This window comes from Vicia villosa, linkage group LG2 (genome assembly GCF_029867415.1).
Source record: "Vicia villosa cultivar HV-30 ecotype Madison, WI linkage group LG2, Vvil1.0, whole genome shotgun sequence".
Taxonomy (NCBI): domain Eukaryota; kingdom Viridiplantae; phylum Streptophyta; class Magnoliopsida; order Fabales; family Fabaceae; genus Vicia; species Vicia villosa.
This window is the reverse complement of record NC_081181.1, coordinates 195,456,362-195,478,518: the sequence shown is the minus strand read 5'-3', so window position 1 is coordinate 195,478,518 and position 22,157 is coordinate 195,456,362. Positions and strand designations below refer to the sequence as shown.

The 22,157-nt window shown below is 33.9% G+C and overlaps 1 protein-coding gene across 3 annotated transcripts; it reads left to right on the top strand.

The window, feature by feature from the left end:
• Positions 1-14,265: 14,265 nt before the first annotated feature.
• LOC131647821 (uncharacterized) lies at positions 14,266-17,260 on the top strand. 3 transcript variants are annotated; one of them, XM_058917648.1, is made up of 5 exons: positions 14,266-14,747; positions 14,841-15,059; positions 16,064-16,089; positions 16,175-16,455; positions 16,794-17,260. In XM_058917648.1, the coding sequence occupies exons 1-4, from the start codon at positions 14,379-14,381 to the stop codon at positions 16,410-16,412; spliced, it is 852 nt and encodes a 283-aa protein (XP_058773631.1). In that variant the 5' UTR covers positions 14,266-14,378; the 3' UTR covers positions 16,413-16,455; positions 16,794-17,260. The 3 variants fall into 3 exon arrangements, with proteins under 3 accessions (XP_058773631.1, XP_058773630.1, XP_058773629.1); XM_058917647.1 differs by having other exon boundaries at positions 16,907-17,254; XM_058917646.1 differs by lacking the exon at positions 16,794-17,260 and having other exon boundaries at positions 14,267-14,747; positions 16,175-16,618.
• Positions 17,261-22,157: the final 4,897 nt, after the last annotated feature.

Below are 22,157 nucleotides of genomic sequence, written 5' to 3'. Positions count from 1 at the left end.
AACTTCACTTGTATGCTTCCTTTAAGATTTAGGACCTATAATCATAACATTAGACTAGTTGATCATTTTAAGCTAGTTTTCCTTCTTTTCCTTTTCAACTTTTAAAACATTAATAAAGGACGACGCGAATCATGCTAATGTCATTTTTAGTATGAAAGAAATGATCGGGGTGTAGGCCCCGATGTATGTTCTTTCCCACTTAGCGGAAGAGAAATGATTGAGGCGTAGGCCTCGGTGTATTTCTTAACCGTTGTTTAGAGAAACGATTGTGGCGTAGGCCTCGATGTGCATTCTCTAAACATTCAACAATTGTATTTCATTTAGAGAAACGATTGTGGCGTAGGCCTCGATGTGCATTCTCTAAATATATAAAAACCCTTTTTTCATGGCATGATTCAAGTCACAAATTAATTTCCCTTAAAAGACACCTAACCAAAAACATTTCAAAATATCTAATAAAGGCCCAGACCTAAACAAAGTAAGGAAGTGATGCGAAGCCTTGTAGTGGGTTTTCGTCCATCATGGAATTACACCTAAAAGACACAAACCAATTTTTTCTCTTCTCTCTCTTGCCTCCGAGGCATTCTTTCTCTTGCCTTCAGGGCATTCTTTCTCCTAATCGGACACGTTATTTCCGCTCCATTCCCAGCTTAAGACTCCAGAGGTCGAGCAGCGGAGTGCGAATGTAACTTCATCCACTAAAAAACACAAAAACTAAAGAGCCGAACTACGGCGCTCTGATTCCTGAAAAGGATACGTAGGCATTAGGTCGTGGGGCCTAAGCGAGCACAACTATTTATAAACCTTATTTTCCCCGTATTTCTTTTTCTTCATTTGCATGCATTCCCTTTAGTAATTAAGCTTTATATTTACACACCCTTAGAATAGAACAAACATAAGTGGATCCTGTGGGGTACCACAGACGTGAGGGGTGCTAATACCTTCCCCTCGCGTAACCGACTTCTTACCCGATCTCTGGTCGCTAGACCTTTCCTTTCCTTATTTTAGGTTTTCTGATATTCCTTTCCCTCTTTGGGATAAATATATTGGTGGCGACTCTATTCATTTTCGCGAGCGTGCGACACTTGGGATGTTGGTAATGTCTCTATTATTGAAGCAGAGGCGCTGGCCTTAAAAGAAGCTATCCAAGGAGTCTCAGCAAATCATTTTGATCGTATCGTGTTTGAGTGTGATTCGCAAAAGGTGGTGCAAGCTATTCGGTCCAATGTTATTGGAGGTTCCGAGTTTTCTTCTATTATTCGATCTATTAAACTTTTATTATCTGTTTTCCCAAACTTCAAGGTAGAGTTTGTTAGGCGTCAAGCGAATATGGTTGCTCATTGTTTATCTAAGGCGGCCAATTCTTGGGCTCGACATAGTTACATTAATTTTATACCTCCTTGTATTGAATCTATTTTGTTGAATGAAAGAAGTTAGTTTTGTTTTGGTAAAAAAAAAACAAAAAAGTATTTTTAAAGAAATATTTGACATACTCTAATGAATAAATTACCATTTAGGGCCCGTTTGGTGTGCAGGATAAAAGACAGGATAGGATATATGTATCATATCCTATCTCAATCTAATGTTTGCTGACACAACATGATAGGATAAGTTAATCCTGAAACTTATCATATCCTGCCTCACTAGTTCAAATTGTTATCTTGAATATGAGCTGGGTTAGAATCCGGCAGGATAGGATAAGAAAATAATTTACTAATTTACCCCTATAAAATATAATTTAAAATAAAAAACTAAATATGACAAAATATAAATAAAAATTAATTTGATATTAAATTAAAAATATTAATAATTAATTTAATAAAATAAAAAATTAGAATATTTAAAAATAAAATAATTGTTAAAATTTTAAAAATATGAATTCTAATTTTATTTTTTATCAAATTAAATATATGTTCTTGCAAGGGTAATTTTGTCATATATATATATATATAGACATATATATATATATATATATATATATATATATATATATATATATATATATATATATATATATATACCTTGTAAAACAATAATTATATATATATATATATATATAATTATATATATAATTATTTACTCAATAGTATCAATGAGTTTTTTTTAAATTATTAAAAAAAATTATTTTTTATCGATTTATTAATTTTAAAATATTTTATAAAATAATTTAGAAAAATATAGTTATTTTACAAGTGTGTGTATGTGTGTGTGTATATATATATATATATATATATATATATATATATATATATATATATATATATATATATATATATATATATATATATATATATATATATATATATATATATATATATATATATATACTATCGGTTATCATGTGTCAACCAAACACATCATAGGATAAGTCTTATCATGTCTGTATTATATCATATCATTATCCTGCTTGATATCCTATCATGTCTCTATTCTATCCTGCGCACCAAACGGATTAATTGAAAAAAATTAACTAAATGATAAATATATGCAATAGATTAATTGAAGAATTGTGAGAAATTGTTCGTTTATTATTACGGAGATTATATGTAGTAAACCTTCAATTTTTTATTGGATAGTTATAAGAAAAAAAACCTCTAAGCTCAAACATACAATTATTACATACATTTATGTATAAAATTTCGGTTACTATTACACATGTCCATCACATTCAAATCCTTACATTTTAAAATAAGCAAACCATTTTAAAATTTCAGTTACTATCATAATTGTCATTTCAAATATGAACATTTTATTAACCGCAAACCATTTATAAATCATTTGATAATTTTGTTATTTACTATATATAAATAATAATCATAAATAAGCAGTAAATATTTTTTCATAATTTTTATAATAACTCATATCATAGTAAAAATAATTTATTTATTTTTTAACAAAGCAAAACTATGATTTCTCATTCATAATCAAAAGTTCAATACAGGAGGAATTACATGAAGAATACTTAGTCTAACCCAAGAATTGACCACCTTTACTAACGAGTGAGCAACCATATTCGTGTGACGTTTGACAAATTTTACCGCAATGTTGAAAAAATTATGAAGTAACAACTTAATATCGCTAACTATAGAATAAAATTCAGAGTTTTCTGCAGTAACAGATTGACAAGCTTGAATCACTTTAATAGAGTCACTTTCAAAAATAATCCGATCAAGATGTAACATAGTAACACTTTGAATAACTTCCTAAGGGCTAAAGTTTCCGCCTCAAGAACCGAATAAAAATAATTTTTACAACTATCAATAATAAAATTTAATAGATAAATTATTTTTAACTTGTCGTGAAAGTAAAATATATTTATGTACTAATAATTAAAAACCTTATAACTTTATTCAAAATTTCTGTAACGTATACCATCATTATTAATGGTATATAAGTTTTATCTCTTCAACTAAAGAAATTTTTTTATCTATATAATAAATTCATATAAGTAAAAATATTTATATCTAGCTATATAAATTTTAATTGACAACAAAAGTAAACAATATTAAAAAATAACACCTTATCATTTTTAACATTGATACGAGTAAAATATTAAATTAAATTTGCTTCATTACAAACATAATTCTGAAAAAATACAATAAAAAATATATTTAAATAAATACTTGACACAACACTAATAAATAAATTATCAACCAAAGTTTAAGAGAAAACAATATAAGTCATAAAAACTACAGCAAGATTATTATAAAAATTTATTATTAAATGTATATTTAAAATAGAATACTTATGTTTAAATCTAATAATTCCCGTTTAAACTTTATTTAATTATCTTCTTTCCAAAATTAAAATTTGTTTTTTATTTATTTTATCATTAAATTTTTAATATATTTAAATTTACTTAAATATTTTGAGATCGTAAATTATTTTTTTATAAAATGAGATTATATAATTTCAATTTAGTATAATATATGTTATTCTATCACTATTATAACCATACAAAATTCATAAAATATTAATATCATGTTTCTTATCCTATGTGTATCAAACATGTACATAATAGAATAAGTATATAAATATATTATGTTATTATCATATCATATTCTTCTATTTTTATTAAAATCTTGCCTAAATTAGAGTTTTGTTCTCATATTATAAATTGAGAGGTTTTACCCTCCTTTGGATTATCAAAAACCAAATTAGCATATACCATCAAAGAAAAACCAAAATTTACAAAGAGAAGAATGGAAAAATTTGAGATGAAAAAAATTGTATCCATTTTTCTTATGTTATTATTAGTTGTAGCAAAAGCTGATAATTCTTCCCTAACTTCATCACCTTCCGAAAATTCATTTCGTGATGGTATAATTTGTATTGGGAAGTGTGCCTTAAAATGTAGACTTTTTATAAGGATAATTCCATTATATGCAGGTTGTATTGTTGCATGTCGATTGAAGAAATGTCATAAGGTATCATCAAAAATTGCTCATGATTGTGCAACTAATTGCACTATTTCAAACTCCATGAAAGTAAACTCGGGTAAATTAACTTTAACTTTTATATTTTATACTATCAAACTAATATTATTTATGATTGCGTTAATTAACATGTGTCTTTCAATAATTGATTCCTTGTAGATATTGGTGTTGAAGTTATCGTAAATTCATGCTTGGAAGCTTGCAAAAACAAATAATTTGTCACATGTCACCATTCAAGTTCTAGGAAAATTTAAGATGTCTAGAATATAATAAGTACTTGTGTAATCATAGTTTTACACATATGATAAATTATATCTCCGCATATATTGAAACTAATATTTAATGTTGGAAATGTATGTTTTTGGTTTTTTTTTACTTTTGAATAAATAAAATAAGAATATTAAATATTATAATTTTCATATTGGAAACTAACTTGGAGAACCGGACCAACTATCATTCAATAATAAAAGTGATGAGAAAAACAGTCTCCTTAGACATTTAGAATAATTTAAAGCAAGAAAATATTGATCTTATTAAAGTTTTTAAATTAGGAAATTTTCATAACGTTTGTTTTACAAATTATAAAGACATAAATAAAAATTTTCTCTACCAAGGTACCTCTTAAATATTCTAGTCTAGTGACATTATGGAGACCTAATTTCTTTCCTTTATTGTTTTATAATATTGTATGTCTTTAGTATATTAAGAAGAAACACGCTTTAGTAAAATAATTTTTTAAGTGAGAGATTTTGAATTCTTAGAGAGAGAGATACACACAAAATTATTAAAGGTATGCAAGACAAAGGTAGTTGATTCTTCCCTAGTAAAGACACCATCCTAACTTTATTTTTTTAGATAATTATAAAATGTACAGCATTACTTTAGCATCACAAAGTAATGGTTTAAAACATAATTTAGTGTAATTATGAAAAGCTAAGAAATAATGACAATGTCAACACACATTGTGTTAATTTTAAATTTATAATTCAAGTTATATGAATTTTTATCTAACAAAAAATATAACAATAATATTTAAAATAATTATAATATGGTAAGTATTAAGTACACATATGAATATATCATAATTGTCATTTAAAATATGAAAATTTTATTTATTACAAAAAAAATTATATTAATTATACTGTGAAAATTAAAATTTTATTTATTAATTTGTTTAATAAATTTTTTAATCTCTATTTATAAATAAAAATTGTAAAAATGAGTTAAAAATTGGTTATTATAATTGAGAATTTCTTTGGCCACCTCTCAACCTTCTAGCTCACCTCTGGTGAAAAACCCAGAATATCCCTGACTTCGGAAATGAACTTCCAAAATGCAGGAAAAAGGTGTTTTCGGAGATGCATCTCCGAAAGCGCCTTTTTTTAAAAAAAATTTGACTTATTTCGGAAATGCACTTCCGAAAACACCATTTCGGAAGTTCATTTCCGAAATACTGCACGTTTTGCAGATTAAGCAAAACAGCCCCCTCCCCCTAATCATTTACCCTAATCTTCTTCCAAACTCACACCCCAAGAGACTTTTGTGCAAACCAGTTCCAAGCTACCTCGAAGGCTCCAACTACTTGCTCTATTACATTCAAAAGTCCTTAAATCCATTCAATCGGTAAGCATTTTGATTTTAAGATCTATGATTAAAATGTATATTAGGGTGTTTACAAATAGCAAAAAATGTATTAGGTTAGGTTTATACTGATATTTAGGATGTTTAGAATGTGTAGACATAGGTTTGATGTTTGGTTTTGGGGTCTGCCATGGGAGTTGCAGAAAACTCCATCGCAGGGGTGTTTCGGAAGTTCATTTCCGAAAACATCTCCATCCCAGTTTTCGGAAATGAACTTCCGAACTTCCGAACTGTATCAGAATTTCAATTATTTTTGTTTCTTCTTTTGTCTCGCATATTAATCGATTTCAATTGTTTACAGGAACATCTCAGGCAACCAACCAGCACGCATCAGACAGGGGAGAGAGTCTCAGACTGCGTCGGCTAGACGCGAGCGGGCGGCGGCGCAGCTGGCGTCGACCCAGGGACGGGGGCAGGGCCGGGGACGCCGTGTGCGAGTTCCCGTGGACGTGGGAGAGGGTACATCTGCTTCAGGATCTAGGAGTCGGCTGGCTCGGGTATCTTCTTCCCGCCAGCGAGAGGAGGAGGAGGAGGAGGAGGAGGAGGTGCCAGTGCCATACTACGAGCCGGAGGGTGTACCGGAGGTTGACCCTCCAGCCGGGGAGGAGGATGAGCAGGAGGATGGCTATCCGGGAGGGCCCTTTGACACTTCCGTGCTGATTCACTACCACGATCACGTCGCTCGGCGGATCTGGGAGTGAGAGGTATTTTTTTAATTTAACCGTTTATTTGTCACCATTTTTTATAATCTAACCGTTTATTTGTCGCTTATTTAATATATGTCCGCTTATTTAATATATGTCGCTTATTTGTTTTTTTTTGTAACAGGAGAGAGAGCCGCTGAAAATGGTCAACCACGCCCGCAAGATTTTCGGTCTGTTTAAACCAGCAGCTGAGTGATTTAACGACCATGTGCGAAGTTCAGGGCTCAGCGGGCTCTGCATAACGGGGTACACCACGATCAGCACCGGCATGCAGGGGGCATTTGTGGAGCGCTGGCACAAGGAGACGTCCTCTTTCCACTTGCCGATTGGGGAGATGACGATCACCTTGCACGACGTGCAGTGTCTTCTCCACCTGCCGATTAGGGGGCCGCTGTTGACTTACTCCAAGATCCAGAGGGTGGAGGCCATTGAGTGGATGATGCTCTACTTGGGCATGGAGCACGAGGTTGCTCACTATGAGTGCGCCACGACTTCTGGGCCTCATGTCCGGTTCACCACACTGAGCACTTATTTTGAGCATCATCTGGACGCGGCAGCCGAGGCTGAGGGTGCGGGTAACGAGCTGTTCACAGAGTATCACCGCGGCTGCGCTCTCCGGTGCTGGTACATGCATGTGGTAGGCGCTGCATGCTTTGTGGACAAGAGTGCCAGGTACGTCGATGTGACCTACCTCCGCTACTTCATGGACCTGGATACCGTTCACCATTGGAACTGGGGGGCAGCTACTCTGGCATACCTCTACCAGAAGCTGAATGAGGCCTCCAACTGGAGGACGAGGCAGTTGGTCGGATCCTGCACACTGCTTACGGTACGTTTTATTTTAATACATTATCGTATTTATTTATTTATTTATGTTTCGTATTTATTTTTAATACATTATCGTGTTTCTGTTTCAGAGCTGGATCATCTCCTACTTCTCCCGCATCCACGGCTTTCACATCGATCCTGCGTACGTGGACGCCATGCCCAGGGCCGCCAGATACGATCTCCAAAGGGGGGAACGATGCGGTGGGACCATACCGTCTGTACTTAGACCGCACGATGCACGACGACGTCACCTAGAGGTCGTTCGTCGACTACGCTCAGATTGTCCCCTTTGACGGCATTGCTCTATATTCAGGCTGGTTGGCATGCGGGACCGGCATCATGGTCCGGTATCTCCCAGAGCGGTGCATGCGTCAGTTTGGATTCGTGCAGCGGATACCCAGGTCACCGTTTGAGGCTGCTCCCGACACAGTGACCCGAGTGCAGCTCACTGCCATATGGGCGGAGTGACAGCAGCATGTGGTACCGCAGGAGTACCGTCTCACTCGGGTCACACAGGACTGGCACAGTGAGGAGGGGTACGTCACATGGTTCTACCGGGTGTCCCATCCTCTGCTGAGACCCGACGTTCCCCGGCGCTCCTAGGCCAGCACATGAGGAGGTCTTGGAGAACCAGCAGGCCGAGGATGACCACGCCATTGATCTCCTGCCGATCTGCCAGCGGATAGAGATGCTTGGGCGGGACGCCTTGGATCGGGGTGTCGTTCTTCAGGGCGGTCCAGACGCAGTCGCCGTGATGGAGGCGATCGTCACTGATGCGGGCCGTGCGGCGGGGTACAGGCGGCAGAGGAGAGCTCAGGGTGAGAGGGTTAGGCACACCCAGTAGTGGTCGGGTTTATTTATTTTTTGTTTTCGGATTGTATATTGCGCACACTATTACTATTTGGTTCGGCTTGTATATATTATTTGGATTTTATTTATCGTATTAGTATTTTCAGTTTATCTGTTGCTTATTTTATTTGGCGTTTGCGTTTAATTAAAATGCGAGACTGTTTAAGAAAAAACATAAAAAAAAACACAGTTTCTGCATAATTTGGAAATGAACTTCCGAATTCATCCATGAGGTGTTTTCGGAAGTTCATCTCCGAAGACACCCCCCATGAGGTGTTTTCGGAGATGAACTTCCGAATTATGGAAATTTTTTGAAAAAAAAAAAGCGCTTCGGAAGTTCATTTCCGAAGCAGGGGTATTTTGAGATTTTCGCTGGGGGTGACCCCCATAGGGAGGTGGCTAAAGAATATTTCTTATAATTTCTAAATAGCTCGTATATCATAAAGGAAATAATTTTGACAATTATCAATAATAAATTTAAATAGAAAATTATTGTTAATTTATTATGAAATTAAAAAATATATATGCACTACTAATTAAACATTTTTTTAATTATTTATTCAAAATTTCTCAAAATTATACCATCATTAATGTTGGTTATATAAGATTTAGCTCTTCAACTAAAACAAATATATCTATCTATATAAGTAATTCATATAAATAAAAATATTTATATGAAAAAATATTATAGTTTTATAAATTTTAATGACAACAAAACTAAACAATATCAAATAATCAAACCTTATTATTTTTAACATTGATAAGAGTAAAATAATAATTTAAATTTGCTTCACTACAAACATTTTTCTAAAAGGATACAATAAAAAATATATTTAAAGAAATACCTGACATAACTCTAATAAAGAAATTACTATTTAAAGTTAAAGAAAAAACATTAGATACTAGTCATAAGAAACAACATTAAGTCAATAAAAAAATTTATTATTAAATTTTAATTTTAATTAAAAATTTAAAATTAAAATATTTAAGTTTAAAAGTCTAACAGTTACACTCATTTTTTCAGATATTAGTTGTAGTACTACATGAGAATATGAGATCTTGAAATGTATTAGGATTTAGGTGCATGTATTGAGAGATGTATTACTTTCATATTTTTCTAATGTTGAAAAGAAATATTAGTAATTTTCCTCGGCTTTATACAAACTAAACAATTGAATACATATTGAGCAAGCTAGAAAAAAAAAACCAAAAACTAATGATTAAGATCACACAATGGCCTTGTGTGCTTTGTAGTTACAGACAACCTTGTAATTGTAGATACCTTATGGGTATTATGGGTGCAGGGAGGGAGATAGAGTCGAAAAACAATTTTGAAGACGACAAATAGAGTTACTTGGTAAATTTGATGAAGGAGATGTCCAAAAAAAACTAATTGGACTATTCTCCTTAAAAGTTCTAATGGGGTGTTAGTCATATAGAATCATTATCAGAAAATTTATAAATGCTCAATAATGAAATTAGATAAATAATGATAGTACAACCATTAGGGTAACTGTTAAATAAATAAATAATGTGTTACCTGATCAGTTGTATGGACATTCAACTAAAGAATCTCTTTATATATAATATATAAGACTTTGTTATTACTAGGTTGATCTTCGTCATTAGTGAGAATACATATTCTGACGCGCCTTGTCACTCTTGATATTGTGACATACAATTGTTCATGAGTAAATATTTGTTTTTCAAATATAATCTAACATGATGTAATGACCGTCCTTGACTTTTCTTTATTGTCATGGAGAAACATAATGATATAGAATATTGTCTTTGTTTAAGGATTAAAGGTCAAATGGATTCAAAAGGTGACAGTGAGATTCTTAGAAAAGTACTCTCTCTCTCTCTCTCTCTCTCTCTCTCTCTCTCTCTCTCTCTCTCTCTCTCTCTCTCTCTCTCTCTCTCTCTCTCTCTCTCTCTCTCTCTCTCTCTCTCTCTCTCTCTCTCTCTCTCTCTCTCTCTCTCTCTCTCTCTCTCTCTCTCTCTCTCTCTCTCTCTCTCTAATATTGGATCCGCTCAACACCTCTCCTTCCATAAACCATTTCCATAATTGGGTTAGTATTCATCATTTTACATTATGTAGTCTAGCTCCGTGATTTAGATTTCTCATTAGCGTATCGACTAAGCCTTTTTTAAGTGTTAAAATGTGTGTGGGTAAACCACGAATTTTGATTATATTTAAAAACTCGATTGGATAAAGAAGGTTTTGATCTTGAACATTGAAATTGAAAACGTGTAATTTCACAAACAGGTATACATGTATATTTAAAGTAGCAGGTGATAGAATAATAAGGATGTTGAACCTACAGGGAATGTAAAATAACTTTGGTTGCGTTGCTTGAAATTTGTTTAATCGTATGCTAATTGTGTTTTAGGTGAAACTATCATGTTTTCTTAATGATTTTGTTCTTGATAATTTGCTAAATATGTGGTTATATGTGTGGAAGTTGCTGGACTTTTGAATTTTGTAAAAAATTAGGAATCTAGAATTTACCCGTGGAAAATTGAAGTTTCCCACCACCAATATGTGAGTAAAAACCTAAAAAATGAAGAGCAACTAACACGACCCATGTTGTGTGACACGGGGTAGCCGTGTTGGCCTCAGGTTTTGGTACTAGGAGAGGGTTCCTGGGTGCAACACGCTCGTGTTGGGTAGCACGTGGCACTCGTGTTGACCCCAATCATTTGGAGAATTCCCAATTCATTCCAACAAGGTCATAACGGTCATCACGCCTTGTTCTAATGAATCAAATTAAATGTATTGTAGCAAGTGAGTAATAGTTAGGCTAGTGATTAGGGATTTAGAATCAATTTAGGTTTACATGATGAGGAGAACTAATATATGAATGTTGAATTCCTTACTTGATTGTGGTTATGTGTGCTCATGAGTGTATGTGATCACATGAGGTTCTTTGCCTTCTCTTCTTAGTGTGTTCTTCTTTACACTATGATATTTTTTATATTCTTCTACAAACAACCCTTAATTGTGAATTCATGTCAAATTTATTATCCTTTTTGTTGCATCTTGTTTTATGCAATTGTGTTGTTATTTTGTTTGATTTAGAGAGTGGGTTGATTAATCTTGTTGTCTTTCATGATTAATCAATCTTAAGAATATCATCTTTACCTAGTTTGATTCATCTAAAAATTTGTTAGAACCTTGTGTTGTGTTCTTCTTTCACGTTAATTTATACCTTGACTGACACCTTGTGTTGTAGTTTTGTTTTGTGAGACTTCCAGACACTGTTCATCATCTTCATCCTTAGTCATTATTAATTCTCTATTTTTTATGGTTGGTATTATGTTTGGTAAAACTAACTTATGGCAACATGTTGAGCTAGATATTCTAACTTCAACTGATGAGACATGTCAAGCAAGATGTCCTATGCAGGATCATCTTACATCGTGATTGTTATGGACAACTGGTAATTTCAAGTCTTTTTCCAGTTATAGTTGCAAAATATTTTGGAATATTGTGCAATCTTATGTGGCGCTTGATTTACGGATAAAAGATTGTCTATGTTTTCAAGATATATGATCAGCTTCTAAATATGGAGAAGATTTATGAAACTAATAATTAGAGCCCTATCTTTATGGAGAAGATTTTGAAGAATATTCTGCAGTGCCTTACTAAAATTTGAAGGCCCAATCCAGTCCAGAAGATTGCTTTAAATAGCAAGCAACAGACCTAATTGTGGTGCGAAAATTACAGTGTATTTTGTGTTAGAGTTTGTGCAGTCTTGTGAATTGTGAGCCTCTCTAATATCATCTTGATAGAAGAGTATGACTATGTCTTTGAGTTGTAAGTTTTGTCATTCACTCATAAGCTTTTTAAGCATTGAGTGATTGCGTGTCTTGGAAGTGTGTCTTATAAAGTTTTGCAATTGATTATCACAGTTGTGATTGAGGGGGATTGAAAAGTGTCTCAGACCTAGGTGAGTCTTAGGTAGAAGTATAGCACGGGTAATGATTAGGTGTGAAGGCTGTAAATTAGAGGTTGTTTACGTGTGAACTGGAGGTTGTTTGTATAGTACTTCAAACTGATAATATCATAGTCGACTTATCCCTGGTATGGTAGCCCCCAAAGTAGGTGTTGTTATACACCGAACTGAGTGAATAATTTCTTGTGTTTATTTAAGTTTATGCACTCTTTTATTGTATACCTTGTCATTATGTGTTGTTCAGAAATCATTGTCTTGACATCTCTTAGGCCATTTGAGATTTGAACACCAGAATTTCAGTCATAATTCCATGTTTATGGCCCCTAACCTCTAAAGATTGAGTGTTTAAGGGAGACTAATAGTACCTTAGATTATCTAACTTTGTGTGTGTGAAGTTTATTGTTTGTAACAGGTGCAAATATCGTTTCTTGGATCTAGTTTGGTATCCTTGATATTTATCAAGAAGAGTGTTTCAATATATTTCATGGAAGATTTTGGCGAGATCAAGTATCAACTGTCTGTAAGCCGAGATTGGAAGTTGTCCGCTCTTGGTGGAGTTGGAGAAATATTGCTCGTAGACGAATTTGGGAGTTATCCAATAAATGCTTAGCCATGACAATCGCTCAGTATAAGAAATAGATAGGATCAAAGGGTTGATGGCTACATATGAATATTTGGAGTAGAATTATTGTGCATGTGAAGAATCATTGAATCAAGGTCTTTTAAGATCTTGTTTTGTGAACAGTTTAAAGTGTTTGCATCAACAATTTCGTTTATTATTTAAATTTTGTTGTAACCAAAACGCTTGTATCAAATTTATCAAAATAGTGGAAGATTTGATTATTTTCCAATGGTTTAACACCATTGAAGAGTGGAGTAGGCAATGCAAAGACGACTGCTGAACTACTATACATCATTGTGTGTCTTTTCTTCTTCCCTTAACTCTTTTACTTTTCAAGTATTAACTGCCATGCTTGCATTGATTATATATCATGTAAAATAGACTTTGCTTATAGCGATTTAATGTGTAAGCTTAGGTCGGAGGTGTATCAATCGTATTGAAGAATCGTGACTTGTATTAAGCCATTAATAGAATCTATAAGCTATGTGTTTTGAAATAGCTATGATACAAAGCTACTTGTGTAGCCTTGTGATTGACTTGCTTATGAAGCAATCAAATGCATCTAGAATTTTACGTACCATTTCATATGGAATATTTTATTGAGATGCTTCCAAACTCTTTTACTTTGTGTTTTGCTTTCAAAAATCTATGATTTCGTACACATGACCTAAAATATTTTTTAAATTGTCTAAAAGGGAATTGGTCTATTCAATCCCTCCCTTTGTAGACCTTTTTATGTCTATATTCTCACCCAACATCTTTCCCTCTTACAACCTATAGTCAATTTGTCTTTCCTCCCTCTTTGTTCATTTTTTTTATCAAAATATTGTCTTCCAATAAATTGTACCCATGATAATACTTCGATTTATTCAATCCCTCCATTTGTAGACCTTTTGATGTCTATATTCTCACCCAACATCATTCCCTCTTACAACCTATAGTTAATTTGTCTTTCCTCCCTCTTTGTTCATTTTTTTTATCAAAATATTGTCTTCCAATAAATTGTATCCATGATAATACTTCGATCTATCTGAGAGGCAAATATCTCTCAATAAAACATATAACGAATTATTCATAAGCACCCTAACTTAATTAAAAAATTTAAGAGTTTATATAAAATGTGTAAGTAAAGCATGGTGAATAACTTGATTAGTAAAAAAATATCAATTTTGAAAGGAAAAAAAAGTGTATATATAAGATGATATCCATGAATGAATGGATATGTGGGTGTTTGGTTTTCCCACCAAAAGCTAAAGAGAATTAACTCCACAAGATATTTAGATAACACAACACTTCTTATTCTTCTTCCATAGATAACACAAAACACAAACAAACACCAATGTTGCAGTTTCAGTGTCACCACCACCTTCACTTCTCAAACAATCTTCCTTTCCCACTATCACTACCTCACCACCACCATAACCATAAACCTTCTCTTCTCCCTTTTCTTCACAAAAAACCCACTTCTTTTTCAATTTCAGCCATTCCTCCTTCATCACTCACATGGCTCGGAGACATCATTACTACAATCACAACCGACGGTGAAGATGGACCCATCGAAATCCCAAACTCTTCCGCTCCTTCACTTCTCTCCACCACCGACGACCCTTCTTTCATCCAAATTGCTGCCAGTATTCTCCTCACCGGTGCCATCTCCGTTCTCCTCTTCCGCTCCTTCCGCCGCAGAGCCAAACGTCTCAAACAAACGGTTTGAAGCTTCAACCCTCTCTATGACAGTTTTTCTTTCTAATCTTACATTTTTGTGTATTCATTGAAATGAGTTTCTTTGGCGTGGTTTTAGCAATTCAGGTCTTCAGGAGAGAAATCAGTGAAGGAAGAAGCAATGGAGACGTTGAAAGCAATGGGGTCTGCTACGATTGAGACTACTAAGGGACCACCTTCACCTGTTCAAACATTTCTCGGGGCAGTATCAGCAGGGGTTATTTCTCTTATTATGTATAAGTTCGCCACTATCATCGAGGCGGGTCTGAGCAGGCAAACCATTTCAGAGGATTTCTCTGTATGTCTCTTCATCTTCTCATGTTCTTTTTATCTCTATTTGTTCTTTTTGTTGCATAACATGTTAGTTGGAATCAGATAGAGTTGTTCTTTGTGATTAATTTGTTGAACCAAAGAAAAAGGTCACACAATTAGGAATTGGTGTGTTGTTAACTGTGTTGTTAAATAGCAATCATAACGTAGCGGAATTTGAACAAATCATTATTATTCGATAATAAGCGATTTCGTACAAAATATTATCGAATAGTAGCTATAGCCAGATATACCTTTGTTGAGACTCCAAGCAGTTACTATAAAATGATGAAAACAATAAACATTTCAATTTCGATTAAAGAAAATAGTAGCTTCAGCAACATGTATACAAGGACATGCAGTTGCTTTGATTGTTGTTGTGTTGTGTCCTTTAGGGAAGAAGTCTTCAAATATATCTGCCTATGTTATGCTTTTACCAATTAAGAATAGATCAAGCTCATTGCCTCAATATATTTGATCAAAATGTTTTGAACTACCAATGTTTCACCCTCTAGTAGTCGATTTGTTACTTGCTGTACTGACATAATCTGAAGATTGCAACATTGTTTAATTGCATAGCTATATAAATTATAATGTTGATTGGCATTAACTCATTGTTATCCCGTGTCGTTCATTCATGAGCCCTTTGAGTGTTGAGCACTAAACTGCCAATCATGCGAAAGGGTAAGATATTAAATGGGAAACAATATCTAGAATGTATATACTATTCTTTTATTTGAATGCATTCTGGACTGTGTAGAGAATTAAATTTTCAATGCTTATAGCTGGAATACCCCCAACAGAGAAATCATAAATATATAAATTTACTGTTACAATTCACATTGATAGGACTAATATAAATACAAAAGTAATCTGTTCAATTACTAGAAGAAAATAACTACACAACAGTTATTCATGTTCTCCATGCATTGATGCTCAATAGTTTTTCTTGCTTGTACCATAGTCTAACAATACAATGGTATTGCTTTTCAGGCTCGCCAGATAACTATCACCGTAAGGTAGTTTCCATCTCTTATCTATCTGGGACGTTTCCGTTATTTTAATTTCGAAAACACCTGACAACCATATGAAATTTTTTTTCAGGACGATTATAAACGGCTTGACCTACCTTGCAACATTTATTTTCGGCCTGAATTCCGTTGGTCTATTCCTTTATTCTGGCCAGCTTGCCCTCAAATCCTTTACGGGAGATGCAACTGAAAAGGAAACTGAAAACAAAAGTCCTGATCAGTCTAGTTTATCAAATGTATCCGTTGAGACTCGCACGAACGACATTGAATTGAGCAGCAGGAATGAAGAACAAAGTTCCAACGATGCGTAGTATTTATTACTAGAACTATAGTGAAGATGAAGTTCATGAATAGGTTAGCAAATCTTGTCCAGTTGTAGAATTCATATAGAGCCTCTTTGGATAAACTTCACAAGAAGCGCTTCTGAAAAAATAAATATTCAAAAATTCCTATATCGACTGAGTTTTTTTTACAACGAACGGCTTCTCTTAAATTGAAGTTAGCTTCTGCATTACAATATCTTCATATGCTCGCCCATTTTACTTTTCTTTAATGTAGTCACTAGTGTTAGTTTTGAATCTTGTATATTATGAAAGGTTTATAGCAGCTTTACTCTTTTGTTTTCTCCTTCTGCATCCACATGCACATGGCCCTCACCAAATTCTTATTTTATTATCATTGCTTTAATGCAGAGACAGAGTAATAATGTGTTTACCCTTCTGTCAATTGCCAGGTTTTGTATTTTACTTTGTAGTATGTTGTACTAAGTTGAACTTTAACTGTTCCTTGCAATACAATTTTGCAGAATAATAATTGCTCACACGGATGGAGATCATTCCATGTTTCACTTTAAGGCTTGTTTGTATTTTATTGTGCTGTCATTATCAAATCAATAACCCCAATAGGGTGGATTTTTGTCTTAGTGCAATGACCTCTTAGACCAGATTGTAAGAGCATCTCACCCTTGAGCAAAAACATAGATCTATTTAGCCCCTAGGAAGTAAAAAAAGTACAAATTTCAAATGCTGGTCAAAATAATACTAGTTGACAACTAAAATGTGTCCCTAGATTGATACATTTCATTTTTGTAGAGATCAAATAAGCCTGTGTTTTTTTCTCAAAAACCAACTTGGATATACAGTAAACATTTTATAATGGAAAATATTTTAGGTTATTTTCTTGCCCCCTGTTAAAATTTTCACAGAAATCAACTTTAAAACATATATATAGTTCTTAGCTCTCCTTACATTGGTGATGTGAACTTTAGAATATGAGATTTGTGTCAAGAGTTGGGGATACTTGGATGTTAGAGACATTCATAGATTTACACAATATTGCAAATTATATTTTGTTGGTGAAGCAGTGCGTAATATTATTATCATTAGAGATTCACATAGAATGGAAATAGAAAGAGAAAATACAAAGTGGTTAGGATTTCATTAGGAAAGACAAAAATATCAAAATACAAAGCAATAAATATATATATATATATATATATATATATATATATATATATATATATATATATATATATATATATATATATATATATATATATATATTTCGTGTATAAGTCAGCAATCTGCAAAGACGAAGAAAGAAACGGTAAAGTAATAGTTCCATATTGAAGATGATAGCGGTAAAGTGATAATCAATCTTAATATGCTTGATGTGTCCATGAAAGACCGAATTATGAGCAATATGAATGACAATCTTGTTATCACAATTCATAGGAGTGAGTTTAGTGAGAGATGTCCATATCAGAAAGAAGCCAACATAACCACACTATTTTTGAAGTGGTAGTTGTCATAGCATGCATGGTACTCTTGATAATGATATACTATTTTCAAGAAATAAGGTAAATATCCTTAGAAAAATACAAAAGCTTGTAGTAGATTTGCGATCAGTGGGATCACCCGCCTAATTCGCATATGAGTAAGCATGTAATTCCAAAAAAGAAGCTGAAGAAAAAAAGACTCTCAAATTGAGTGCCTTGAAGACACTGAAGTATGCGAAGAACATCTTCCTAATATTGTGTAGTAGGAAAAACAACAAACTGACAATATATGCACTGCATAAGCATATCTAGTTTGGTAATAATAAGATATACTAAGTTGCCAACAAAGTGGGATCATATAGAAGAACACCATTAGAGAAGAAGGGATCATATAGAAGAACACTATTAGAGAAGAAATATTTCACATTTAGCTCAAGGTGTCGCATACATTTCCACCTAAAATAATGACAAATCAAGTTTGAACTCATACATTTATCTTAAATATATTAATAAATTTGATATAAACTCATGCATTTACATTAGATATATTAACAAATTTGATATAATCATATACACTTGGACGAAATTTGTTCAAAAATCCGGAATAATACAAAGTATTTGGCACCAAATATTTTATCAATCTAGTATAAATGCATACCCTAATAATTTTTGAATAAAAATCCGACATAAATTTATAATCCAAAATTTTTGAATTATTTTTTTATAAAGATATTTTTAATCATTTTATCCCATGTGTAGTAGCACTAGGTGTAATTCTCCTCATTTGAGAATCAATGAACATTTCATCAATTATCATCTTCTCTCACAAATCATCTATTATGATTTGCAAATGGATAAAAACGTTTTTGTGGATAGGCTTTTGTGTGGCTTGTACTGATTGATTCTGCAATCCATGTGCCATATGTCAATTTTGTGGGTACCAGAATGCCTTTCTCTTATCCCCCGTCACACTCCAGTCCATTTTCAGTACTCATCATAAAGTTTGGAGCAAATGCACTTTTATACTATCAACTTAACTTGAGTTTTTTTTCTCTACTCATCCTTTTTTTACTCAACATTCCTGAATTAGTCCTACCTTTTTTTCTCATCATATAAATTAGCAAATACCATCATCAAACTACTTAATCAAAAAACAATTTATGTATTCTCTCTCATTTTTTTATAAGAAAAAATTAACTTTTTAATTATTTATTTAAAGAACCTAAAAAATTAATAAGTATATAATATTTTAACCAAATTTTCAAATATATTCTAGAAATAAACATACTAGTATATGATTATTCAAAATGTGCTTATCAAAAGGAGAGAGACGTAGTAATAAACGTGATTTGTTTTCTTTTTGTCGTTGCCTTTGTCTTTTACTTGCAGAAGAAAAGAGAAGTCTACAAGTTTTGATGACTTGGGAATTGATTATGCTGCCGAGTCTATCATTGAGAAGAGAGGAAACACATGCTTTGAAATACTGCAAATATGTGACAAAATGAATGGGAAAAGAAAAATCTACAAGGAAAACTGAAACAAGCTCTAAAAAAACGCATAATGCAGTTTTTAACATTTTATTCTTGATGTGGTTGCTTTATAGGTTAAGTTGTTTTTTTATGGCTAGGCTATGCGTATATCATTAATAAAAAAGATTGATTCAGTATCGTATAAAAGTATAAATTATAGATGAATTTTACAGTTTGAATCAACTGTATAATAGATCTGATTCATGTTGATCATTGTTGCATTAGTTAAATACCACACTCCCATCCCCATCAAGCAGCACAACTCATGCATCAATTGGTTTAGAATTTTCAATGGATGCACTGTCGAACTGAAGGGTATAAAAACGCTCCAAATAAGATATAAAATTTTTTAGTTAACTTATAATTGTCAAAAATTTATAGAAGATTTCAATTTTCAATTAGTCGGGATTTATATATTGTCAAGCAAGCAATTGTATATTGAAGAAAAGCAAGCAAAGCAACTCATGTAGAGCTTGGACAGTCACCAACTATACTATTAATAGAAGAATAAACTAAATGCGAAGTTGCTTGAGAGTATGGTTGTTAAAATGGATTATCCGGCCGGACTAGCCCTAACGAGCCTTGGGCCTTTTAGGGGTGAGCGAAAATAATAAAGTGAGGGGTTTCATTAAAAACCCTCGCCCCAAGAAAGGCACAGAGGAAAATGAGTGCATTCCACAAAATAATTTGTCCTTACAATCCACAAAGATTTAATACTCTCCCATAAAAATCAACAATAAAATAGCCAAATAGTAGTAAAGAAAAACAAATAAATGATTGCTATGCAGGTGGCTCCAGAAGGCATTCCTTTTGGGCCTTTGATCTTCAATCTCTTCACTGGTTGGAGGGGAAGCCTTTTCGATCTTGCAAGTGTTTCCTAGTGGTTTTATTCTCGTACCCACTTTCCTGGCTTTCACGCCTAGAGTGCAGACTCTTTTCAATTTGAGACACTCCACGTAACTTTTTCTGGGGATCTCTTGATCTCCTTGGATAACCCTCACTTACCCATTAGAGGGTGGGTACATCATGAATAAATATAAAGTGGAAAAAGCGACGCTTATAGGAAGAGGGAACATCAATAACCAAATACCTGGCCTTTATTCTTTGGCTTAATCCTGTTCTCCAAAAGTGGTCTTCAAGGTGATGTATCACTTTACTTGTAATTGTTCCCAATACATAACATCTGTAGAACTTCCTTAATCTACAAGAACTCTTTTGATCTCCCATTCATCCCATATGACTGTAATGACCACAAGATCATCGTTGTAAGGGTGGATGTTAGTTGCATCCTTCTCGGAGAAGCATAGTATGGCTTCTAGCGCCTTTTCCTCGCCCTCAGCGTTGAGGAGATCTTATATTTTCATAATTTAGATAGCGTACCTTCTACGAGCAGAGCTGGTCTCCCCGTCCTTGGTGAATCCTCCTGCTATGGTATTGAATGTATGATGCACAACCTTGTTGCCCTCGCCCTGGGATGCCTCATTTGCTTTGCTAGGTATGGGGCTTATCGCGTCATCTCGCCCTCGCTAACGTTGTTTAATGTGGTGGACATTGTCTTCCAATGTTTGATTATGACAATGTAATTCGTCCATAGCGGCATGCATCGCGGACGTGGCGTTGGCTTCACCACTATCACTGGTATCCTCTAGCGTAGGAGATGAAGCCCTCTTGTTAACCATGGTTGCAAAAAATGGAAGATGATAGCATATATGGTGAATGTGATGAAGAAGGTGTGGCCAATGTTAGTTTTAGTGGGGGGCACGGTGGGTGCCACTATACTGGTCAAAAAGTACATGTGTGTATGTTACCCCTGCAAAGGCAAAGGGACCTAGAGGCCTTAGTAGGTATATTACATTGTAAGGTTGCCCACGAAGGTGAGAAGTTTTGTTTGATGGTGTTTTGTGGTGGTTTAAAGGACCTGTTCTCGTGAGTTGAGAGACTCTGTATGTAGAGTGATGCTCTAAAGTAAGAATATGTATGGTATGATATGTATTACTTAAGACGTGTCTCTCTCCCTATAAGGGAGAAGTGTTTATATAGGCTTTTTTAGTGTGGGGTTTAGGAAACCCTTAGAGGCGACAACCGCTCCCTCATAACTAGGGGCGATTGTTGACCACCTATTCTTTAGGGAATCATGGTGGACTCCCCTAGTCTGACTAATGAGAGACAATAGTATTGTACATGTCATCAGTCCCAAGGGTGAGCCCCCCTGTTCTCTATGGATGTTGCCCAGGCGACCACTCTTAGACGGAGACGGCAGAGCCCCCTTTATTTAAGACTCTCACAAATATAACACAACAGTTTGTAAAAGGGGAGAACATGTTGAGTTGATCTTGAAATAAATATGTTCAAAGTTATTAGCATCATGTTAAACTTCATGACTTTGTTCTTTGTTGTAGGCGTCTCCATCCAGATGATTGCCTCGCATTTGTTCGGATTCGCTTTTATGCCTCTCTATGTAAGATCAATACGTCTGTGCACATGGGCGAGTAAAAGAATCATTGAACGTCAAGAGGCTTTGGCCTTCGCACAACCTCAAATCTTGTTTCCTCAAGTCAAGTTTATTGAAAATTTTGAAGTAAAACTAATTGCATGAACTTCCACCATCTACGAGGATCCATGAGAGAATGTTAGTGATGGTCGACATTGATCAGCGGAAGAGTAGCATTCGCAATTCCGTCCACTTTTTCATGGTCTTAAAAACCCTAAGATTGGTATTTCATCTTCTTGCTTCTTGTTTAAATAGGTTG